Source organism: Hippocampus guttulatus, chromosome 4, assembly GCF_054856545.1.
Source record: "Hippocampus guttulatus isolate MCC_2025c chromosome 4, RoL_Hgut_1.0, whole genome shotgun sequence".
In the NCBI taxonomy this organism is placed as follows: domain Eukaryota; kingdom Metazoa; phylum Chordata; class Actinopteri; order Syngnathiformes; family Syngnathidae; genus Hippocampus; species Hippocampus guttulatus.
In genome coordinates, this window is record NC_141264.1 from 2435748 (window position 1) to 2460135 (window position 24388).

At 46.6% G+C, this 24388-nt stretch overlaps 2 protein-coding genes, 2 long non-coding RNA genes and 1 pseudogene across 9 annotated transcripts; 2 read left to right on the forward strand and 3 right to left on the reverse strand.

Moving 5' to 3' along the window:
• LOC147205601 (alpha-2-HS-glycoprotein-like) lies at positions 1-1558 on the reverse strand (annotated as a pseudogene). Its single transcript, XR_015100728.1, has 6 exons — positions 1335-1558; positions 1149-1259; positions 993-1077; positions 731-893; positions 529-645; positions 1-345 (listed from the first exon to the last, which is right to left on the reverse strand). The product of XR_015100728.1 is annotated as an alpha-2-HS-glycoprotein-like (transcript).
• A 398-nt stretch (positions 1559-1956) lies between these two features.
• LOC147205602 (spindle assembly abnormal protein 6 homolog) lies at positions 1957-8525 on the forward strand. 4 transcript variants are annotated; one of them, XM_086110141.1, is made up of 17 exons: positions 2324-2383; positions 2468-2530; positions 3047-3315; positions 4205-4265; positions 4858-4937; positions 5020-5124; positions 5676-5844; positions 6023-6100; positions 6268-6387; positions 6464-6655; positions 6746-6940; positions 7004-7093; positions 7465-7644; positions 7783-7864; positions 7927-8021; positions 8102-8228; positions 8357-8525. In XM_086110141.1, the coding sequence occupies exons 3-17, from the start codon at positions 3254-3256 to the stop codon at positions 8410-8412; spliced, it is 1692 nt and encodes a 563-aa protein (XP_085966267.1). In that variant the 5' UTR covers positions 2324-2383; positions 2468-2530; positions 3047-3253; the 3' UTR covers positions 8413-8525. The 4 variants fall into 4 exon arrangements, with proteins under 4 accessions (XP_085966265.1, XP_085966266.1, XP_085966267.1 ...); XM_086110140.1 differs by having other exon boundaries at positions 2322-2383; positions 6746-7093; XM_086110139.1 differs by having other exon boundaries at positions 1957-2383; positions 6464-7093.
• Positions 8526-10151: 1626 nt separating this feature from the next.
• Positions 10152-11698, forward strand: LOC147205603 (uncharacterized). Its single transcript, XR_015100759.1, has 4 exons — positions 10152-10474; positions 11021-11141; positions 11246-11363; positions 11444-11698. It is a non-coding gene; the product is annotated as an uncharacterized LOC147205603 (long non-coding RNA).
• Positions 11699-14848: 3150 nt separating this feature from the next.
• Positions 14849-17603, reverse strand: LOC147205604 (uncharacterized). The gene is made up of 3 exons (XR_015100829.1): positions 17261-17603; positions 15860-15986; positions 14849-15765 (listed from the first exon to the last, which is right to left on the reverse strand). It is a non-coding gene; the product is annotated as an uncharacterized LOC147205604 (long non-coding RNA).
• A 3604-nt stretch (positions 17604-21207) lies between these two features.
• On the reverse strand, positions 21208-23764 carry pdf (peptide deformylase, mitochondrial). 2 transcript variants are annotated; one of them, XM_086110101.1, is made up of 3 exons: positions 23675-23764; positions 21908-22525; positions 21208-21819 (listed from the first exon to the last, which is right to left on the reverse strand). In XM_086110101.1, the coding sequence occupies exons 2-3, from the start codon at positions 22482-22484 to the stop codon at positions 21662-21664; spliced, it is 735 nt and encodes a 244-aa protein (XP_085966227.1). In that variant the 5' UTR covers positions 22485-22525; positions 23675-23764; the 3' UTR covers positions 21208-21661. The 2 variants fall into 2 exon arrangements, with proteins under 2 accessions (XP_085966227.1, XP_085966228.1); XM_086110102.1 differs by having other exon boundaries at positions 23629-23710.
• Positions 23765-24388: the final 624 nt, after the last annotated feature.

Genomic DNA, 24388 nt, shown 5'->3' on the forward strand with positions numbered 1-24388 from the left:
TGTCTCACTCGCGAAGTACAAAGAAGAAGCACGCGCGGCAGAAGATGAACCGAGTCCAGAATGCCGCTCGGTCCGCTCTGGAGCGGCGTCAACGCGGTTTGAGAAAAGCGCAGCGGCGGGCGACGCCGTTCAGCAGTGGATCTCGTAGCCCATCCGAGAATCCACGAACAAGCCGGCATGGTTGACGAATACCCCCTCGCCCTCGGACGTCATGACCGGCGCCGGCACGGGTTTGGCGCGGTTCAGGACGAACAACTCGTGGCCGCGCTCATCTCGGAACTCCTCCAGCTGGGCGATGGTCGTGGGCCTGTCTGAGTAGTCGTTCACGTACAGGATGCTCTCCTCCTGATGCGCAAGAACAGCACCACATTTTTATCGCTTTCTGACACAATTTCATTGAAAACAAGCGGGGGTGGAAACAGGATTAGTCTTGCAAAATTTCAGGAAAAAAAATGTTGCCGTCAAGCGTGGCAAAACTTATGCAACCCCCGTGGAAGAAAGCCAGTCAAGCAGCAAGTTGCAACTCACAGCTCGGTCGGGGCAGCGAGGCGTGCAGGTGGCGAAAGTGGCCGCGGCCTCCCAGGGACACGTGGTCTCCACCAGGGCGAACTTGAGCTGGGTGATGGTGCCGATGGTGACGACGTTCTGTCACAGGAGAGCGAGCGAGCGTTTAGAAGGAAGGCGAACGCCAGGCGGCAAGCCAAACAAACACTCGACAAAGGATCTTCACCGCGCTCGTGAGCTGAGCCACTTCCAGCAAGGCGAAGTAATTGGGCCGTTCACTCTCCCGGTAGAACTTGAGCACCGCACGGCGCCGACGCCCGTCGGGTCATCCAGAGGCAACAACTTGGGGCACGACGGACAAATCAGCAGCAGCTCCTCGTCGGACGGCTCTGCAAACAAGGCGGCGGCGGCGCCCGAGCTTCGCCATCAGCTCTCACCGCAACAAAGCATTTCACAGACAAGCACCAAAGCAGCGGGGCTCTCATGACCTGGTCGGGTGGTGCATTCGTGGCGGGTGACTTTGGCCGCGCCCCACATGACCCAAAACTCCATGCTGCAGATGGCCACCGCACCCTGAGCCACCCAAAAACAACGCTGTTAGCACATCAGACAGAAGCGACCGGCAGGACCCAAAGGACGCTCACCCGCTCATTCTGCCGCCACAGCTCGCACAGGGCCTCGAGTTTGGGGTTGCTGAAGTGACATTTGGTCTGCAGCAGCTTCACGTTGATGTCAATATGGCAACCTCCCGAGACCTGCGTGGGAGAGCCGCCAGACAAGCGCATCTCAATCATCTCCCAAGGAGCGGCTCGGCCGGCCGACTTGCTCACCTGCCGGTATTTGCTGCTCTGCACCTCGTGCAGCCGGAACTTGAAGCCGTGCTTGTGATGTCGGTTGACGTGCCGGATGGCCATGCCGGCCGCCGCCTTCACGCTGTCCTCGCCGCACGTGACCGAAGAAGGCAAAGACTGAGGCGACACCAAGCCCAGAAGAGCCAAAGCGCACCACAGCGCAGCAGCCAATAGACGAGCCGCCATTCTAACCAGTGACGAAGGGTTACAAATTGAACACGGCGCGCTTAAAACCTCCCGCGCGGGCTTTAAAGCAGGCTGAGGCACTCCGGTGACCAATGGCAGAGGAACACGAAGGGCTGACACCTGGCTGCTCATTAGCGCTGGGTTGGCTTTTAATCAGTCACCATGGCATGCCTCTTTTGCCTTTGATCAGATATATTTTTGAGGAGAAAATATGTCATTGTTTAAAAAAAAGGGGAGGGGGAGATTATTTTTCTATTTTCACATTTTGTTGGGGGGGGGGGAACATTTTACAGTTCTTGAGGAATGCGTTTTTCAACAAAAAAAAAACTAGGAGAAATAAACATTTCTAGAAATTCAACCTGTGACTTTTGATGAATCACTAATTATTGTGTTTTTTTTAAATCAATCAATGAATCGGGCGAAAAACACCTTTTATTTTCCATAACTTTATGTAACCAGGTGAACCTTACTTAGACGCTTGTAGTGAAGGCTTCCTTGTTTAACAAATGTAGCACTGTCACTTTAAGAGCCACACTAGATCAAAACACGCGGGAACATATGCAGCGTGTGAGAATCAGACCAGTAAGGGTGACATGCACGTGAAGGAGGGTAGTCGCTGAACTGTGCCCACTGCTTGTCCCAACTTGATACACCCATGATCGTCGTCGTAACCCTGGCGATATTCAGGTAATTGGTAACTAGTTTACCATGACGCATGTTAGGTGTTAATTTTGGACAGATGATTAATTAGTTGAATGGTATTTGTAGAGCACAATATCTGGAGTGATTTGGTTTGGAGTTTGAAATCTACCACTAGTGAGTCGTGTGAACAGCTGTACAGCGTAAGTGTTCGCAATGTTATAAGATGTAAATATGTTTTTTTTTTGGACTGTGAAATTATTTGAACTGTGTTATCTGTTCTTTAGAGGGGAGATCATTTGTGTTTGTCCACGTGCTTTGTACACACCCAACACACCGGAACATATCGAGTAAGTGTGGCTGCATCTCAAAACATTGGGTTGTAATGATTATTTGTTCTGCACTAAGAAGTATTGTGTCTTGGAAATAATGTATTTTTATTTCTGTTTCCCTATTAAGCAAGCCACTGCTGTTGTCTATTGTGGCGTAATTGTCTTTAATCTGTTAGATGATTTTCTTTGATCTCTTAGATCCCTTTTCGAACTCTTTTAAAATTCATTTTACATCTCAGACTTTCATCTTAAAGCTGTACAATTCCTCATTGTTCAGTCGGGAATAAGGCCCACATAAAAATTATTTTGTGCCCAGTCTAGTCCTTCCAGAGACTCGGCTACATTTATTCAAAAACAGAAGATTATTTGAAATTGACAGTGCAGATAATGCACAAACTTCATTTGAGTATGTGAGATGAAGTTCCACCCGAGGGATTAAAATGAGTGTACAGTACTTTATTAAAAAGAATGTCAACTCACTCAACACGTGCCTTTCCTCAAAGACACACGTAAACTTCATTTTTCTACATTCAGCCCGACAACAGCGAGTGCTCAGCTGGCAAGAAAGAGCCCGAATGCTCCACTCCCAAGGAGTTCGCCACAACACAGTGGCGCACCTGCGGGTCTCTCCCTAGGGGGGCGATCACGCGCACTTTGCCGACAGAGCGCCGAGGAAGCAGCACGACGAAAAAGAACATCTCACCAACGAAGAAGAAATACGATTCGTTTGGGCGCTCCACCATGGAAGCGATTTTCAGCGAAGTCCTTAAAGTCGTCATTAAATGTCGACACTGCGATGAAAGGTACACGGCAACTGTGACTGCGGACGAGACGTGACTCAACACGATGAAGTAATGAAGTTCCGATTTCAGTTTGCCATCAGAAGCCCTTTGCTGTGCCTGTTTTGGGAATGAAATCTTTGAGCTGGAAGCTCATTGCCAATTGAATTGATTCGTATATTTGTCTTGATTAAAGGGAAACTAATTACTAACTAAGCCGAACCGATTCTGAGAGTGCTACGTTTGAAGTAGGATTTATGCCATTCGATTTGGCCCGGTTGCGACTTCATAGCCTTCAAGGCGAATGAGGACAACAAAGACGGCTGATTTCGATCAATTGTTGTTCTGGTTCACCACAACATTTTTTGACCGCCAGCGAACGTCTTCACAATTTCCTCCCTGTATAGAAAGAAAGGAATTTCACGTCATTTTGGTCAATTCTGACTGTAATTTCCCCATTGCGGGACAAATAAAGGGATATCTTATCTTATTTCATCCGTTTCGCCAAATAATTTAATGCAGGGAGATGGACGGCACGTCTTCACACGTCACGTTATGGTACAGTACGTGTTTTTTAAAAATCGCTGAACGAATACAATCATAAACAAATAGAGCTGAATCTACGGCGTCACGGTGCAGAGTTCGATTGCGGCTCCGGCCTTCCTGTCTGGAGTTTGCATGGTTTCCTCCATTCCTGCCTCACAATCATCCGAAAGAACAAGTTGGGAGCTCAAAAAGAGCGTTCCCTTGCTCATACTGTAGTGCACCGAGCAACCCGTGGTGTAAAAGAATCCTTTCTCAAAGGCCTGACCTGGATGAATAAAGATCACATCAAAAACGGAAAAGATTGGGGAAACCCCCCCCCCCCCACAATGTTTTTATCTGTATAATGACGTATGTTTTCATTTTACAGAAAAGAACACATCCGCGTCACGATTGAGCTTGATTCGAGCACTGGTGCCATCCGCAAACGAGTGAGTATTGCATGCGGCCTTTTTTTGCCCCTTGCAGTTTCCTGTCTTCACTCCTTCAAGTGGTCTCGCAGGCAGACATGGCCCTCTTCTGCCGCTCCGTCCGCGACCTCGGTACCCTTCCGTCATCGTCCCTCCGTCCTTATTCATATCATAATTGTCCTCCGTCCTCATCCTTTATGTTCTCTGACTTTACGCTAGGTGTCAATGTTTCTCTAAAAATACTATTGAGATGAACGAGCCTGTTAAGAGAAGGCAGTGTTTGGCTACTCTCTGGCCTTGTTATTTTGCCTCCCGACACCACTAGGGACGAGTAAAGGGACGAACGAAAACCCACTTCCATCCTTGCTTAATATGTCCTTTCCAAAAAAAAATTCTCGTCCTCCGTCCCAAAATGGGCGTCCGGACAGACGGACCGTTCAGTCCAGGGACGGATTGCCCATCTCTGCTCCCAGGCATTCATGTCTGCCATCGTCTCTGTGTTCTGCGGCAGTAATGATCACCTTCTCTGCCTCTTCTTCCCGGAGACGGGCTGAGTCAATTTGACGGGAGGTGTCAATCAAGCGATTTGAAATCCATTTTCTCTGCTCTTCAGGATCTTCTGGTGAGACTAACCAATGACGCTGATCCACATTTTCTCTTTAGCCTCACAATATCTGAGGAAGACTTCCAAAGGTTTGTTGAAGAAGAAGTGCAATTTTCTGTGTCGGTGTGAGCTTTTTTTTTCCAAGCTTTTTTTTGATCATCTTGCATGTAGTTTGAAAGTCCAGCAGTCGCTCCTGATTGAATTCACGTCGTTCCCCGAGATGCTGACGCAGCTTCTTCGTCAATGTCAATCAGAGCAGAATTGCAGCCATCCCAGGTACTCCGCCGGCCCCTCCTCCTCCCGACGTCAACATGGATCACTTGCATTTTCTCAAACTCGATACGACATGTTTTGTCATCACGAAACACTACCCATGTAGAACTAGGCCAAGAATAACCCTTGCTCTGGTTTTCTGTCACCCCATTTGGTACATATAAGGAGTGAAAGGGGCAAATATTTCTGTGTAAACAAGAGCCCATTTGTTGGTGTTTCAAATAAGCGCCCCCCCCCCCTTTTTCTTTGACCAGTCGCGCTATTGTAATGCTCAAGTCAACTATCCTCAGTTTGTCTTCATTTTAGGACACAAAGGATGGTGACAAGTTTCAACAGTCACACGATTCGTATCCCTCAAGCCACAAAAGGCTGTAATCATACGTGCAACGGCTTCAGTGGTTTCTTTGTAGGCAAGCGCAACATCGGCGGCCGCTGTTCCTTTTCGGAATGCGCCGGCCCGCCGTCTCTCTTTGCGGGATGGCGGGCGGCTAACCGAGCCGACAGCGTTGACGCGGCGGCTTTCTGTTGTTTGCTTTCTCTCTTGTGGCCCGCAGGTTCCAGCTGCTGCTGTTGTGTGACACGCCGTCACTGGATGGCCCGGCCCAGCTGAATGTGATGGAGAGCAGCTCCTTCAAGCACCTCAACCAGCTCTCTCTGCAGCTGGCGCAGGCCTCGGACAAGCACGTCAAGGACTACCTGGCCGCCTGTCTGGCCTCTCTCAAGGTGAGCCTACTCGAGCCGGGCCGGCTTTCAACGGGAAATCGGGTGGGCGGGCACGCTCGCGCCGAGATCGGCTCACGTGCGTCCGTGCTGGTTTTTGTATTTTCCTCTTTCAAATTCATCGTGTGGGAAGCACTCGAGCAGTGACTTCATCATCTGTAAAAAGCCTGTCACGTTTCAGGCCGACAAAGAAGCGCTGGAGGTCAAACTGCAAACGACCGAAGATGATCTGACCAAGCGGCTCCACAACGCCGAGCAGGTTCGTCGCTTTCCCACCCTATTCAAAGCGGAAAACGCACCAAACTCCGGCGATTGACGGGCCGCTCATCGACCATCAAACCATTCGACGGCCGTCCGTGATCTTTGTTCGGCCCCGCCGCTAAGAGAGAGTTTTGAGTCCCGTTCCCCGTTGCGATGTCTTACCAGGCGCTGTCGGAAAAAAGCACCGAGATGGAGCGTCTGCATTTAGAATGGACTCTCCAGAGGAGCTCTCTTTCCAGCCGGCACGCCGACGAGTTGCGGTCCGAGCAGGAGAGGGCGGCCGAGGTGAGGCCCCCGCGCCCCGAACGAGCCGGCGCCGCCGACGTCCGAGTGACGACGGCGTGGCGGCCACGTGTCCCAGTTGCAGGAGCGCCTGCGACAGGAGAAGCAGCAAGTCCGCCGAGATCTGGAAAGCGCTCACCAGCGCGGCAGCCAGCAGATGCAGAGCCGCCTGGCGCAACTGGAGACCTCCTACGGGGAGCTCGGCGACAGGAATTTCAAAAACGAGGCCGCCCTCCGGGACCTCAAGTCCAAGCTGGCGGGCGCCGAGGAGGTACGTCGACCAATAGCGGCACCGGGGTTACTTGACGGTTACATGCCGGATCCGGAGACCGCAGCGAAAAGTGTGCTCCGCGTGACGCAGGAGTGCCGGCGCTTGGAGCAGCAGGTCGGCTCGCTGCGGCACGACAAGGACTCCGCGGACGCCGAGCTGCACGCCAAGGAGCGGCTGGCTGAGCAGCTGCGGGCGCGCGTGGCCGCCCTGGAGCAGGAAGTCCAAGACAAGGAGTGGAAGATGAGTCGAACGCAGGAAGCGCTGACGGCGGCGCAGCAGCAGCAGGTTTGTGGCGGCCCACTCGGACGCCGGCGGGCCGCGTCACGCCGCCCTCTCTTTATTCTGCAGGGATCCCTCAGGAAGAGCGTCGACGGCAAAGAAGCTCAGCTGCGACAATTTGAAGCCCAGGTGGAGGTTTTGGCAGCAGATGTCAAAAAGGTTGGTCCCCCCCCCCCCCCCCCCCCCCTCCTTTTCTTCTTGACAGTCCCGACAGGAAATGCGCGTGGCCGTGTTAGGTAAAAGTTGGTTGGTTGGTTGGTTGTTTTTGGTTGTAAAAGTTGGCTCGTCACGCGATAGCCGCGTCATCTCGATCGAGTGGATTCAGAGCTCCATCTGGTGGACAAACGGCGCAACGACATGATTTGGAGGAACTCCCAATGACCGAGTGCACGCCGAGAATAATTCTCACGAAAAGAAAAGGGCCGACGTCGGAGGAATCGACGACGCCCGACCTAACGATGTCGCGATTAAGATGCGAAGAGGCTTTGAAAGCTGCTGCCCGTTGACGTGACGTCTGGCGGCGTTGTCAGGGCAACGAGATCATCAGGAAGTTCCAGTGCGAGCTGCAAGTTCAGCAGGACAAGAACAAAGACAAGAGCGCGGTGCTGGTGATGCAGGAGAAGATTGTGCGCGACACCTCGGCCAAGCTAGAGCGAGCCCACCAGGAAGCGCAGGATGCTCGCCGGCAGCTCGACGACAGGGACCGGCAGGTGAGCGGCACGCGCCGGTCGCAACGTGACTGTGCGCGGGCTCTTGTTCACGGGCCTGTTTTCCTCTTGTGTCATACGTGGGCGTCGGTGTGGATTTTTGCGTTTTGGTCCATCTGCGCGTGGGTTTTTGACGGTCAGATCGCAAGTCTGAAGGAGCAGCTGGAGTCGAGCGTGAACAAGCTGTCCGACGCCAAGGAGACGTTGCAGAAGAACGAGAGAGGTGAGGAGCGTCCGTCTCGTCCCGAGCGCGCGGTGGCGTGACTCGGCGCTTGTCATCGTCAGTGATCGAATGGCTGAACAAGCTGCTGAACGAGAAGCAGCTGCACGAGAAGTTTCCGGAGACGTCGGAGAACGCCCCCATGTCGGTGGGACCCCGAGTAAGCGAGAGCGTCGTCTTTGTCGACGCCGCGTACCGGACTGAGCGCCTGACGCCTTTTGTTCTTTCCCCGCCCCGCAGGCACACTTTTCTCCGCACGCGACCGCGAGCAGACCGAACGACTTTGCCGGCGGGCTGGATGCCAGATACTTTAAGAGAGACGACGACATCCCCGTCCACGGTCTTGCCGGCGCTCTCATTCCCAGAGGTAACTTGACACAATCGCAACGCAACACGCCGTCCCAAGCGCACGACGATGTGAGACACGTGTAGAACATAATGGACTGCGTCGCCCCATCCCACGTGGATGGGCCGATTCCTCTCTTTCCTCGTCAGAGTTGCTGCCACCACGCAACAAAGCTCCCGCGGCTTCAGCCTACTTTCCCAGTTGAAACGCACGCACTGCACGCTGTCGATGTTTTTGTTTGCACTCCTGCGTTCTGGTTGTTGATTGTTCATTTGTTGTTGTACCACTCAGTTCCTTAAATAAATCATTCCCACTTTATCGGAATTGTTTTCGTCAGAGTCGTGTGGGAGGACGCGAGAGTCTTTGCGATCGAGGGCTCAATCAATAAATCGCGTCTTTGCCAAAATGGACTCGAATTTGCACACTAACACAGTGACGAGCGGCCACGCTAATCACGGGCCGAGGTCAAGTGGCTTTCAGGCCGCCGCTTAGTCATGGTCGGGGGAAATTGCAGTTTGGAATGAAGAGCGGATCAGCAGGGTAAAGGAGAAGCCTTTCACCGTGGCGTTTTCTGCGCTTTTTAGTCAGGAACCCGCCATCCGCTGCTGATTACTCATGATCAGAAAAGGTTCCATATGTTTTTTTCCCCTTCAGCACATTGCTGTGCGAGATCTGGCAAAATGCTCTCAAATGGCTGCCGGACAGTCAGTTAAAATCTTTGTAACGCATTTGACAAGGGAAGGCAATGAATTAGCCGCGTAGCTGCTTTTGGCCTTGGTGGAGGTCTCTCGTTGTTTTTTAAAAAAAAATCTTTTGTGTTGGTTTGTGAAATGGAGAGTGAATGAGCACACAAGCAATGCCGTTTGTTTTATTGTCACAACTTTGGCCGGCACAAAATGTTTCATGATGAGAAACGTTGTCGCAGCCCACCCACTCCAAATGAAAACAACAAGAAGACGAGAAGCGCACGACGATCGCTACATGCTAACGAGCACGACCACATTTGCTCAGACACTCGCCGGAGGACGAGTGCGGGCACGCTCGCAAGAAAATTAGACGCCCGACCACAATCGAGTCTTTGTTTGTGCGGACAGAAACGTGCCACGTCACCAAAGTGAACTTTGCTGCCAAAGCTTCCCATGTGTGAAGCGAGACATGCCCGCTTGGCTCAGACACATTGCGAGTGTCATCTCGTCAATGACCGCCTTTCAGGCAGAACTGAAGATTTTGACGCACATTTTTCGTTAGGCTTACTTACATCCACCTTTCTCAGATATGTAGTTTTCAAAATAAGTATGACATGGCTAGATTTTGACTTTCTGAAAAGAAAATATCCTCCTTTTCTCTAAATTGTGTTCTGACAAGAATCCAAATAGTTTTTTCTGACTTGTCGGGAGGGGGACATCCTGGGTATGTTTTTTCTTCGGGAGGAAAATACAGATTCTCGTTGAGAAAAAGATGCATCTTTGTCTGAAAAAATGTTTGTCGAAAATTTTTTCCTCAAAAAAATGACCAAAAAACATACTTTTCTAAAAATATACATGAAATAAAATTCCACATTTTTCGCCCCTTTGCAGATTGTTTTATTTGCTGAAACATTCCCTTCCATGAAAAAGAATCCCTTTTCATCAACAAAAAATAGGAAATGAATCTTCCGCTTAAAAAATATGCTTCCTGAAAGGAAAAGACTTTGTTTCGTTGAAAGAAAAAAAATGGCTTCCTTTTCTCCCAAAACATTTGTCGATGGGGAAAAAAAGTTCTTGCTCGTCCAAACTAACTTTTTTATTATCAATACGCAGTTTTTCTTGGGGGGTGGAGATCTGTGAGAAATCCTGCATACTAGTGATGGGTCCAGCGACACCGATGCGTTGACGCATGCGCCGGGCTCACAGAGCAAACCACGTGTTGGTGCATGTGCTGCTTCATTACGTCACGTGATTGACACGTGAACTGCACCGGTGCAGTTTAGACTGCATCGGCTGCTTGGCACAGTCCCGGCTGCGCCACTTAGTCCAGGGGGCGTCGACTCAGTGCAGAGGGCGTTGACGCAGCAAAAGCCCGCCGCACAGTGTTTATAAAGAAGTGCGTCTGGCGACACAATGCCACCTGCCGAAACAAGCCAGACCTCACTCACGCTCGCTTGTCCAAGTTCGTGGGACAGACTTCGTGTCACTGCAGACTTCGTGCTCGTGCCTTCCTTGCCAATTATGGAGCAGAGACGCAAATCATCCACCGTGTGGGACCATTTTGATGTCCTGGAGGATAAGGTATTATTTATTTATTTATTCAAATCGCCTTCTGTCGCCGAGAGCCTCTCAGCGAGAGGCACTCGGCAGGTGCCTCTCAGATTATTGACATGTGTTGTACCATCCATCCATCCATCCATTTTCCGAACCGCTTGATCCTCACTAGGGTCGCGGGGGGTGCTGGAGCCTATCCCAGCCGTCTTCGGGCAGTAGGCGGGGGACACCCTGAATCAGTTGCCAGCCAATCGCAGGGAACACAGAGACGAACAACCATCCACGCCCACACTCACACCTAGGGACAATTTTAGAGCGTCCAATCAGCCTGCCATGCATGTTTTTTGGAATGTGGGAGGAAACCGGAGTACCCGGAGAAAACCCACGCAGGCCCGGGGAGAACACGCAAACTCCACACAGGGAGGCCGGAGCTGGAATCGAACCCGGTACCTCTGCACTGTGAAGCCGACGTGCTAACCACTGGACTACCGGGCCGCCCATGTGTTGTACCATTCTAATTCAAATACATTTCAAGGTAACTCTTAGTTACTTCTTAATCACATTTCATTGCAGGTGAAATGTCGAATTTGCCGGGTCGAATTGTCATACACCAACAGAAGCACCTCCACCATGCTGAGGCATTATCAGGCCAAGCATGAGAATGAAGTTCGCGATACACCCAGTATTACGCCAGGTATACAAACGTTCGCTCATCTTTTCACGGTTGCTATGTTGATGATTAATTGGCAATCAGTAATTATTATTGGTTGACTCTCCACTCCATGTTTGACAATCAAGCTTCCAGGAAGCAGCTGCTCAATCAGGCACTGCTGAACTTCATTATCAAGGACTGCCAGCCCCTCAGCATTGTGGAGAGTGAAGGGTTCAAGGAGCTGATTCAGGTCCTTGAACCCTCGTATGTTTTGCCGACGAGAAAGGTCTGTGTGAAAGTTCCATAAAGTAGTAGATGAATCCCATATAATGTTTAATTTTCAGACCATCAAGAAAATGGTGGCCGACAAATATAAGGAGGAACGGGAAAAAGTGAAAATGGAAGTACAGCAAGCTGTGGCAGTGAGTATAACGACTGACATGTGGACCTCTGTGAACATGGAGGCCTACTTGGCACTCACCTGTCACTACATGAATACAATGAATCTCCACGGCAGGGGGAATTGCTTGTAAAAGACGCAACAGGCTGAAATTTAAAACATTGGAGCATCTTATTTTTCTCAATAAAAATTTGTAAAGTCAAAGCCCACAAGCATCTTCATTCAAATGATTTTCACATTATTGGAACACATTGAATGTTGCAAAATGAATGCATGGATGTGAATGATATTGTATACACTTCATCATCAAATCAAATCGATGAATGACCTTATGAAAATTTCTTGGAACAGTAATAGTTGCAAAACCACGCTGGAAGCTACATTTAGATAATGTTAAAAGAAAAATATCCCAAACCATAGGGATCCTCCAAAAAACAAAGGATGTGCTGAATAAGAGATCCTTGTACACATTATACTTTTATTACTTCCATATTTGACCTATTGTGTGGAAATATGGGGAAATGCCAGTAAAACACACTCTGTTTTAAAACTACAATACAAAGCAATCAGAACAATCACTGGCTCCAAATAGACGGAACCCACGAATCCACTGTTTATCAAATTAAACAATGAAATCTCATGACCTGGTTGACTTCAAAATCGCCCAATTAATGTACAAAGCACACAATAACCTCCTTTGCCAAAACATCCAGAAGCTTTTTGAAATTCGAGAAAGTTGTCATTATTTAAGGGGTACTAACCTATACAAAAAATCCAAAACACGAACAAACATCAAGCAAAGGAGTGTACCTGTAATAGGTGTAAATCTGTGGAATCATTCTGAAACGGACCAGAAAATGAGTAACTCGCTTGCTGAGTTCAAAAATGAATTCGAGAGTAGTACAAGAAAACTACACAAATCAGAATTAAGCTGATAAATTCGATACACTCATGAAATATAGCAATACATCAGAAATACATTCATTCATTCATTCATTCATCTTCCGAACCGCTTGATCCTCACTAGGGTTGCCGGGGGTGCTGGAGCCTATCCCAGCCGTCTCCGGGCAGTAGGCGGGGGACACCCTGAATCGGTGGCCATCCAATCGCAGGGCACACAGAGACGAACAACCATCCACGCTCACACTCACACCTAGGGACAATTTAGAGTGTTCAATCAGCCTTCCACGCATGTTTTTTGGAATGTGGGAGGAAACCGGAGTACCCGGAGAAAACCCACGCAGGCCCGGGGAGAACATGCAAACTCCACACAGGGAGGCCGGAGCTGGAAACGAACCCGGTACCTCTGCACTGTGAAGCCGACGTGCTAACCACTGGACTACCAGGCCGCCCAGAAATACATTGATGAGATTATTTAATATATTAATGAAATGTAGCATCCATTATGAATATGAGAAAATCGACATATAAATGTGCTCCAATGAGTATGTACTGTATATACAAACCGAAAGTTGTAAAAATAGATAAGTACAGCATACATAAGGGTAAAAGCATTTGTTGATATGTAGACTTTCTTTTCTATTTTGAAAAATGATCAATTCATATATAAGAAGGGGTAGGACTCGATAGTTTTTTTTACTTCTTTCTACTCCTTTGAACACATATTTGTGATGATGACTATTTTCTTTTACTTTTTTATATCTTACCTTCACTTTTTGCCAATTTATTACCGAATTGTATATTTTATATGTTCAATAAACAAATGTATCAGTCAGTTCAGTCTGTTAAGTGGGTTGGCTGCAGGGATCTTGAAGGTCCAGCAGGTGGCAGTGGTCAGCGACACAGTATCAACACAGTGTGTCAGTGTGTCGACACGCCTCATGAGGCCTCATGGACCCATAACTAGTTGAAACCAAAAGACGTGCGCGTGCATACATGTTCGCGCGGACGCACACACAGCAGAGAGCAGCATACTTTCGACTGCTGAGGCGCGCTTCGCTCGAGTGGCGTCGTTACAAATATTCCCGGACAATGCTATTTTTAAGTGGCGTGGCTGAAGAAGCCGGAGTTCTGTGTTTGGGTCGGAAAAATTGCTGCCGATTATATATCGGCCTACTGCCGAGTGTGCAAGAAGGGCATCTCCGTGAGAGGTAAAACTTGTCATAGCCTCCTGGTCAAGTCAACTGCATTGAGGCACACAGCAAAACAGAAGAAAATTGATCGCCAAGAACTTGCAAAAGAGATTGAGGAGAAAACTAAGTCACTGTCTGCTATTCCCTAATTGTCATATCAGTTTCATATTTGTCATTCTAAAACATGTCTGATCACTGAAGGTGATACGAGGGAAAATAATAGGGTTGGACCATTTGGGATTTAGACTTCTGATTTCAGCTGTTCAGGTATACTGGATACTGCTAAGATGGGCAATCGGTACAACTGTTAGTGAAACCAGATTTTTCTAAACCCTGTCCAGGTGACCCATATGACCATTAGCTCTGTTATTAGTGTTGTGTTTCTTCGAAAATAAATTGAAGTTTTATATTTTCTCAAATTAAAATTTTCTTTGTGTGTTTTATTTGAGAATTAATTCAAATGTTTTTTTTTCATTTTCCTACCTGTGATACAGGTAGCAAAGTGAAAATTTGACATACAGTATGTCAAATAAAGGGTTAAGTGATTGACCCTAAAAATAAAGATGTGCCCTTGCTTTGGCAGCAATGATTTGAACACCAGCTCAGTGATATGTGGCTTTCTGTTAAAAAATGGCTAAATTGGTCCACAAAAGTCATTAAAAGGTCCATAAATAAAAAGCAAGTGGAAGAGTGGGAACCCTGGAACATCCGACACTCAGTTTGCGCCCTCAAACTCAAGCGCTCTTGGATCAGACAGCAGGACAACGATTCGAAATACACCAGCAAGTCCACCTCTGAATGGCTAAAAAAACAACAACAAAGTTAAGGTTTTGGAGTGGCCAAGTCAAAATCCGGATTTGAAGCTTATTGAGATGCTGTGGTTATGACCTTAAACGGGCAGTTCATGCTGGAAAACCAATTTGGATTTGAAGCAATTCTGCGAAGAAAAGTGGGCCAAAATTCCTCCAAAGCGATGTGAGAGACTCATCTCCAGTTGTTGCAAATGCTTGGTATCAGTTATTGCTGCCAAGGGTGGCACAACCGCTTCTTAGGTTCACGGGACACTTACTTTTTCATATCGGCTACAGTTTTTTAATATTATTATTTTTTTGTGCATTAATAAATTAAATTGGTATTTCGAAAGTGCTTTTTTTATTTCCTTGGGTTGTCCCTGTGTGATGTTAAAATTGGTTAGATGAATTGAAAATTTTGTGTCTGATAAATATGCAAAGAACACAGAAATCAGGAAGGAGGCAAATACTGTATGTACTTTTTCACGGCGCTGTATTTCTATGTTCATAAAATCTATTTGTATGATTAATAAAGTCTATTTGTCAAAACTATGTCAGGCAGCTCTTAATCAGACCAGTAACACAGAGATGGTCCTCCTGTTAACACATTTATTTTGCTAACCTCTTCAGGGTGATTAAATAATAATGCATCAGATTTATATTACCATGACATAACTAATACTGGACTAGTTTAGTAACACAAAACAATTCTAGCAGTTTATTCTATGCTGCACTGACTCGCTGCAATGAACGTCAGTGGCTTATCATGATGATGATGATGATTTATTCATTATTCATATTCTAAACAGGGGTTCACCATTCATGACACAAACTGTGTATCCTGGAGGTCACCAACTCCGGTCCCCGAGAGCCCCTATCCTGCATGTTTTACTGTAAATGTTTCCCTCATCCAACCCAGAGGTTGTGGTGTTGGTCTCATCCCTTGTGACCGTATTGAAGTGTCATTGGAGGCAGCAAAGGGTTGAATTCCAGTTGACAAATTTAAATATCCACGACAGTGAATGAGTTAATTTCCTTTGATCCAATCATAAAAATGTCGAGTTGGGCGCCCCGATGTTCCACTGGTTAGCGCGTCGACCTCACAGTGCAGAGGAGCTGGTTCGATTCCAGCTCCTGCCTTCCTGTGTTGAGTTTGCATGTTGTGCCTGTTTAAGTTTTCTCTGGGTACTCCGGTTTCCTCCCACATTCCAAAAACATGCATGGCAGGCTGATTGAACGCTCAAAATTGTCCCTAGGTGTGAGTGTGAGCGCGGATGGTTGTTCGTCTCTAAGTGCCCTGCGATTGGCTGGCAGCTGGTTCAGGGTGTCCCTCGCCTACTGCCCGAAGGCAGCTGGGATAGGCTCCAGCACCCCCCGCAACCCTTGTGAGGATAAAGCAGATCAGAAGATGGATGGATGGATAAAAATGTCAAGCTATCTTCAGGACACATCATCTGAATGTTTGAAAGTATTTACCTCAGAAAGCAGTATTTTGAAAGGCCACACCCATCATATCTCTCCGTTTATGAAACCCAACTGCAGTCAGCTGTCTTTGACTGGTGCTTCATGAAAAACTGTCAATCCGGGTTGAATGTCAGCTCCGCTATGAGCAGGTGGTTTGCCCCAAAACATGGAAAAGAAAGAATATATATATACTGTATATATATACAGTGTATGTATATATATATATATATATATATACTGGAATAAAGGAAGGTGGCATGGTGGTGACTGGTTAGTTCATCCGCCTCACAGTGTAGAGGTCATGGATTTGGATCTGGATCTGGGCTCTGGATTTGTTGTGTAGAATTTGCATGTGTTCCCCATGCCTGCAGTAGTTTTGCCCGGGTACTCGGTTTCCTCCCATACTCCGAAAACATGCACGGTAGGCTAATTGCACACTCTACATTTTCCGTAGTTGTTATTGATAGTGTGAATGGTTGTTTGTCTATGTGTGCTCCAGCACCCCCCTAACCTAGTCAGGATAAAGCGGTAATGGATGGATGGAAACTAAATTACTGGGGCTGGCTGAACGGGGGTAAATTAGTTTTCTGATGTGACTATAGCACCCCCTAGCCCCGGTGTTGTGACGTGCTGATATACATATTTATTTCTGATTTTTTTGTGTGCCCTGTGATGGCAAGCAGGTCAAGGTGGACGCCAGATACTTCCCAAAGTCAGTTCCCATTTTTGGGACGGAGGATGAGAGGTTTTGGAAAAAGGACGGACCAAGCAAGGACGCAAGTAGGTTTTTGGCTGTCCCTTTAATCGTCCCTAACCAGGATAAGTGTATGGTGTCGGGAGGCAAAATTACAAGGCCAGAGTTGAGTCAAACACTGTATTTTCTTCGCGGGCTATTAACAGCAAAACCGTTTTCATCCCAACAGTAGTTTTGTAGCAACCTAGTGTACAGTCAGAATAATAAAAAAGTAACTATGGACACCCATTTCACTAATGATCAATCCAGCCGGTTAAGAAGGCTGGCTGTGTTGTCTGTCTTTTGGTGCCTGCCCACCGAGATTCCCATGCCATTTTGAGCCACGGATTTCTAAAAGTAAAGCTTTCTTATAGTTATTGCGTTTTATCACCGTAGCTATGTTGGGGTTTTTTGTTTGGTGAAATACTAATGTTGAGTTGCTTATCGTTAAGACATAAAAAAATATAAGGAAACAGTGATGTCATTTCTGTTTGATTGATGGCCAGTCTTATCTGCAACAGCCAATCACAGCATTACTGAAAATAAGGTTCGGTTTGCAGGCGTAATATTCCTTAACAGTGTGTACTAGGTGTGGAAAAACATCCGGGTGTCACTTCCGGGTTGTCTTGAGTGACAACCCGGTTGAGTGATCGCTGGCGCGTCTGGCTGCCGCTGCTCACCCACAATTATTCTTTTTAGCGTTTGTTTTACGGTTCACTCTCGTCATGGGAGAAACCCTCATCTCCTGTCGCAATTCGTTGTGGTTTTGGACCGTCGGTCGTCGCACGGTTGTCCTCGGTCGCGCTGTCACGGCATCCTGCCTGTTCGGCTGTCGGACGGGGCTCCGTGCCTTCTCCGCCCCTCTGCGCCCCGTGGCGGGGGTCGACGGGGCCTGTGGGCTGTGCTGCCGTGGACCGTCCTGTCGCTCCTCCGTCTGCCCGTGGGGGAACTGCTGTGGTGCTCAGTGGCGGGGCTTCTTGGGCTCCGCTTCCGGTGGTCGGGCTCCCCGCCTGCGCTGCACCGTTTCCCGGACGTCGCTCCTCGTCCTTTCCGGATGTGTTGGCCGGCCTGGCTGGGTCGGCTGGTGCTCCTTGCGGCGGCGATGTTGCCGGCGTCAACTATTTCGAGTCGCTAAATTCAGTTTAAATTGATCTCTCCTTTTATTATTCATAATTTTATCTGTGGTTCTATTGTTCTTGTTTTGATTGTCAAGTATCCTTGAGTGTTTTGAAAGGCGCTTATAAATGAAATGGATTATTATTATTATTATTTTCAACTCCGCTTATCCTGAACAGGGTCACGGGAGGGTGCTGGAGCCTATCCCAGCTGAGTCTGGGCAAAAGGCAGATTACACCCTGAACTCGTCCCCAGCCGGTCGCAGAAGCACACATAGAGATGAACAACCATTCACACCCACATCCACATGGAAACCAATCCCACACTGACCGCAAACAAGTAAGCCAAGTGTACACCATGAGCGACTCTCCTCAATGTACAGTTGCATTGAATGCCAGTGAACTTTGATCCCTCAGGCGGCACTGTATCAATAAATGCCATCAATGTGTTAAAGGATATCACCACATGGACTCAAGAAATTTTCAGAAAACAAATGGGCGTGACAGCCGAAGTGCAATTTAAAATTCTACTATGCAAAGGTCATTTATCAACAGCAACCAGAAACGCCGCCAAGTTCTCTGGGCCTGAGTTCATCTAAGATGGACTGATGCAAAGTGGAACACGTTTCAAATTGATTTTGGAAATTGTTGACATCATGCCCTCAAGGCCATAGACTAGAGGAAAAGAATCATCCGGACTGCTAAGGACGCAAAGTTGAAAAGCCAGCATCTGTGGCGGTATGGGCTTGTGTTAGTGCCAATTGCGTGGGTAATTTACATATCGGTGACGGCTCCATTAATGAAAAGGTACATACAGGGTTTTGGAGAAACCGATGCTGCCATCCAAGCAATATCTTTATAATGGACAACCCTGCTTAATTCAGCAAGACAATGCCAAACCACATTCTGCATTTCTTACAACAGCGTACGGGTACTAGACTGGCTTGCCTGCAGTCCAGACCCGTTTTCCATTGAAAATTTGTGGCCCATTACAAAACATAAAATATGACAACACAGACCCCAGACTATTGAGCAGCTGAAGCTATCCCATCAAGCAAGAATGGGAAAGAATTCCACCTACAATGCTTCAACAATCAGTGTACTCAGTTCCCAAAATATTTATTTAATGTTGTCATAAAAAAATAAAAAAAAGGTGATGTGACACAATGGTGAAGATGACCCTGTCCCAGCTTTTTTTGCAATGTGTTGCAGCCAAGTTAATGGTTCAAGTTTAGCAGTTTGAACACTAAATATCTCCTCTTTGTAGTGTATTTGATTAACTATATAGCAGTGGTGTCAAACATACGGCCCACGGGCCAGAACTGGCCCTCAAAGAGGTTCGATCAGGCCCACAGGATCATTTAAAAATGAAAAAAATGCATAAAAGACACGGAATGAATATTTTTAATCAGGTGCAATTCATGGAGTATCCGCTAGGGAATACACTGTTTTGATCAGAGGAGAAGACAACAGCAGTCTCAAGTCTGTCACTGAGGCAGACTCACTCAACACAGCTGACGCTATCAAGGAAATGTGAATACGTACTTTCTTCTTTACACATTTAATAGCACTCTCCTTAGTTTGTAAAGTGTAGGCAGGGATTACGTTTAGATTTTATATGCACATGTGTAAATGGTTTTAAAATGCCTTTCTTTATAAATCTCGTTTAATCTTAAAATGCATTACTATATTTTTCAATACCAATTACTTGTTAAACATTTGTGCCTTTGCACACTCAGTGGGATCAGTTGCAATGCATATACAGGTATGTGAATGATAAAAGTAAATTGCACATTTGTCTAAGGAAATCTAAGGTGCTTCATTAAATGTTTTGTTAAAGATGTGTTCATTAAATGTCAACATTTTCCTAATGTTCTTTGTCTTTCTTCTTCTTTAGACCAAAACAAAGGAAAGACATAATATTTTGGTTATTTAGAGCAGAGTATGGTATAATTTTAATGGCCCGACCCACTTGACATCTACCGAGGCCGTATGTGGCCCATGATGTGAAATGAATTTGACACCCCTGATATACAGTCAACATGATTTGCAAATCATTGTACCGGTATTCTGTTTTTATTTATGTTTAATCCAATCTCATTAGTTTGGTAGCGACACAGCCACAAACACACATTAGTCTCAGTGCCCTGTGGCCACTGTGAGGTCACGCTACGCCACCCTGTGAGGATACTGCCATCTCACTTTCACTTTTTAGTGGATTTAAGAATATTTTGGCAAGTCTAAGTATTTGAGTACATCCGAAGAGGTTGTTAAACCCCACCTGTTCTAAATTGCCATGCTCACGCATATTTAAGCCCTTTTCTTACTGCACTTGGTGTTCGCCATGGGGCAGCACGGGGGGACGACAGAACCCTGGGGCAAGTTTGCCCTTCTTTTTAAGTGCTCGCATGGCAGCCAACCATAAAGTGACAGGGAGAATTTTTCCACTGGTTGGTTGCTTTGAGTACTCTCATCACTCTGCCAAGCCGGTCTCCTACTGGGTGTGACTTCTGATCTCACGGTGTCATCCCTCTCGAGTTAAACATTTTTCAATTCAAGGCCGCATCACGTCACAGTAAATCCCCACACTTTACGCATTGCACTACGACATGCCATTACATCCTCCTGCCCTTACAGCACATACACAATCAACGGGTTTGTAAATGGCTCACTGCATTACGAAGTGCAGTGTGAAAAGGCCATTGGTCTCATTTCCATTCAGAAACACAGACATGTCCCCTTTTTAAAATCATAGGAAAGAGGGCGAAATACCCCCCCGGTCCCATCACAGCGCTTCAGTAAAACCTGTAGTACAAGTGGAAAGAAAAACGTACTATTTGGAACACAATTCAGGAACAACAAAAGAACAAATTTGGTGCGGTATAACGGCTGCATTTATTTCTGTTGGATCAGAGCCTCATTCTTTAAATGATTGGACATCAGTTTATTTAGTAAGTATAATCCATGAAAAATTAAAATAAACCTGTCCATGTTGTGATGGTTCAATAATTACGGAATTAAGGAACAAAAGCCAGTCCTGCCTGCGCTCAGGAGCTGGCAGCGTTGACAGAATGTTGTGGGGAGTTATTGACGGAGGCACTGCTGCAAAATCAACAAGACAAAACCAAGTCCATAAATTAAATCAAGTATCCACAACAACAGGGCGGTCCGGTGATCGATTGGTTAACGTGTCGGCCTCACAGTGCAGAGGTGCAGGGTTTGATGCTGGCTCAGGGCTTCCTGTGTGGAGTTTGCATATTCTCCCCGTGTCGGCGTGGGTTTTCTCCGGGTACTCCAGTTTCCTCCCACATTCCAAAAACATTCATGGCAGGTAAATGGAACACTGAAATTGTCCCTCGGTGTGATTGTGAGCTTGGATGGTTGTTCGTCTCTGTGCGCCCCACAATTGGCTGGCAACCGGTTCAGGGTGTCCCCCACCTACTGTTTGAAGACAGCTGGGATCGCCCCGCCTTGTGAGGATAAGCGGATCAGAAAATGGATGGATACCCAAAAAGATTGCAAACACTGTATTGCAAACCAGCAAGGCACTGACACAGATTCCTGCATGTGCATCAAACTTGTAACAATAAATTAACTTTCAAACGTTCAAATATTGAATGGATGATCCTCCGACACACACTTTCAATTTGAAATGATCACTTTTCAAAGAAAGCTAACAGCCAGACTTGACCTAAAATCTTTTTCATCCTCTCTCGTTTGACGAGCACCAGAATTGGTTGGTGGGACGAGCTCTGTTGACCTTGCCTTGTGTTCTATTTGTAGTTTTACTGTTCTCCCACCAGGTTTTTCTTTAATGGATGCATGATCGGAGTTGTGCTGGAATTTAACCATTCCTACACACAAATCCAAGTTGATTCATCGTATACTTCGCAAAAGAATGTATGCACACACAGTTGATAGTTTGTTTCCATCAGAGAAAAGCCTCAAAACACTTTGTGGTCTTTTCTATTCATTGTATGCCTGCCAGTGGATATTGATGAAAGTCTTGCTGTCCATGTGATCAATGTAAAGCACCCCATTCAAGTGGTCCATCTCGTGCTGGAGGATTCGAGCTGGCCAACCGCTGCCCCGCCAAGTTGTATCTTCTCCATTCTCATTCACACCTAGGGGGAAGCAAACATGGGGAAAAAAATGTTTTCTCAGATTTTGCAGATTAGATTCACGACTAAATTGTGATCTAAAATGATGTACCTGATACTTCCACCGAAAGGTAACGTGGAACTGTGGCAGAAAAGCCACAGATGCTCTCGCAGGCTTCTTGAAAGAGCACCGTCTGCCAATCCAGCACCCTCATCTGAGGGTTGACAAATATTCTCAATGGCTGGACAGAGAGTCCACGAACTTTTCTTGACACGGGCGAACTCTCATCCAAAAGCTTCTGTGGATACTCCAAGGCCAGGATTCTAAGTGGCACCCCGATCTGAGGAGCGCTAATACCAACACACTCAAATTTACGCATGACTTTGACCAGTGTGTTTATTACCTTCTGGACCTCAGGTCCTTTAATAGCTGCTGGGTCAACTGCTACAGCTTTTGATCGCAGCACCGGGTCCCCCACTTGACATATGTGATGGTAGGGAGGACGGGGAGGGGATATCATCTTGTGTTTAAGGTATTGAAAGTAGGAACGCGCCTTGATGTCCGTGGAGTAAGAGTTTGCAAAAGGTGCGCGTGTCTTTGGTAAAGTGTGTGGGAAATGAGTGGACAGAGCTGCGCAACGTCTCAAACCGACGTGGTACAGCTGAAGCATTGAAGAACATTGGGCCATAGTGAGGCCAGAGCCAGGAAGTCAGGAAAAGCTTCACGATTCTGCAATGATACACATGAAGTGATTTAGAAAGTAGTTGTAGTCTTTTAATGCCAGTTTTCCCAGGCACTGCATAGTCAGGTAAAGAACATATTATATCTAAACATCGTAGAACATCTCTTCTAAAGTGGACCATATAGTTCATGGGGGATTGAGCCCAACCGCAAGTAGCAAATTTTCACGAATATTTGGTGCTCTACTAAAGGGATCTTAATTGCCTGTATTTAATCTTTATACCATAAATAAACCACATTCCAAAAACCTTCATGGCAGGTGAATGGAACACTTAAAATTGTCCCTAGGTGTGAGTGTGAGCGCCGGTGGTTGTTCGTCTGTGTGTGCCCTGTGATTGGCTGGCAACGGGTTCAGTGTGTCCCCCACCTACTGCCCGAAGACAGTTGGAATAGGCTCCAGCACCCCCCGCGACCCTTGTGAGGATAAGCAGTTCGGAAAATGGATGGATGGAACATCAGATCTTAATGAAAGTACAGTACTGCGGTTGGATACCAGAGGTGGCCAAGTGTTCACTCGACCTGATCTGGTTCCGGGATGACAGAAATTCCTTTTTGGAAGATTTCTTTTTTTTTGGTGGAGAGAGCAAGTGAAATATCTGCCATTGCTGTAGAGTTAACATTGACTTCGTTTTCGATCTCAACTTCAGAACGCTTCTTGGTGCTATTGTGAGACAGTTTTCATTCTCCCATCGTTACCTGATCGCTCAGAAATTATTTTATAACATTATTTTAAATCCAAACCACTGACGTGCATGCATTAGTTGCAGAACCTTTGTTTTGAAGGTGGCCAACACCACTCGCATTTTTCAGATTACCGTAATGCAGAGTACTAACAATCGCTATGGCGCCTGGCTGGACCGCAATAGGTGCAATCGGGCGAGCCGAAGGTAGTTGTCCATTGACGGTAGTTTTTTGTCTTTCGTCATGACTGTATCCTGTTTTTGACGGCGTTGTTTCGGAGATGGAAAAAAATCGATCCGAAGTGTGGACCAAAAGTGTGTCAGCACCAAAATAAACATGCATAAAAGTTAACAGATTTAACCGTTGTACTTTTGCGTGCGAGGATGACATTTTACATCGCGCCGTTTCACCTTTCAGGGGCAAAATGAGACCACTTTCTGGAGCCACGCATCGTACCTTTTCTCTGACCAATTTGCTGCTTGAAACGCCAAATGCATCCAGAGCTTAACCAGTTCCGGGTTCATCATCTAGCATGCTTGCTGAGTTCCAGGAAGGTGGGGGCTATCCCACTCGCATTGTCCCACTTCCGACTTCAAGGCGTTCGAAGCGAATGCAAACAACAAAGATGGTTGCTTCCGACAAATTGTTTGTTGTTGTGGTTCATCACTTCACATTTTAATGTCCAGCAAACATTCTTAAATGTTTAGACTTCTTAAATGCGGACCTTAAAAATTAGTTGTCCTTAGACTAAACGTATTATTCCCCTCCCTTACAATTAACATAGATGTTCCAGCAATAAACCATTTCTAGCTCTGAAGATTAGTTGGACAGTTTTGATTCAATTAAATAGATTAATTTTATAATTTTGGACTGTATCAATAATTACTGATCTATTCTTGAAAAGTTGCATTATGCATTGTTTTGATGGCTCATTTTTGAAGAATGCACAACGGTTGTAAAGAACCCTGCATGTAGGAGTTCAAAAATGGTGATATCAATGAACTACAAATAATATGGAAGACTTATCATTCAGGAAGTGTTTTATTTTGCACATCGTATGTGTTTTATCTCAGGTTTCCAGCAAATTCTGTCGTCAGTAATTACTCCTCGGATTTGTTTTCAGATACCCTTTCTAAATTCATACCATCTATCTGTCATTGGATGGGTTCC

What these genes read in the sequence shown, in the direction of transcription:
- LOC147205602 (XM_086110139.1), top strand. Translation starts at nt 2,297, where the DNA reads ATGGTATTTGTAGAGCACAATATCTGGAGTGATTTGGTTTGGAGTTTG. An exon ending in TGTCGACACTGCGATGAAAG is followed by an intron (nt 3,316 to 4,204) that starts GTACACGGCAAC and finishes TTCATTTTACAG; the next exon opens with AAAAGAACACATCCGCGTCA. An exon ending in CCATGTCGGTGGGACCCCGA is followed by an intron (nt 8,022 to 8,101) that starts GTAAGCGAGAGC and finishes CCCGCCCCGCAG; the next exon opens with GCACACTTTTCTCCGCACGC.
- pdf (XM_086110101.1), bottom strand. Translation starts at nt 22,484, where the DNA reads ATGGCCCAATGTTCTTCAATGCTTCAGCTGTACCACGTCGGTTTGAGA. An exon ending in CCTTTCGGTGGAAGTATCAG is followed by an intron (nt 21,820 to 21,907) that starts GTACATCATTTT and finishes GCTTCCCCCTAG; the next exon opens with GTGTGAATGAGAATGGAGAA.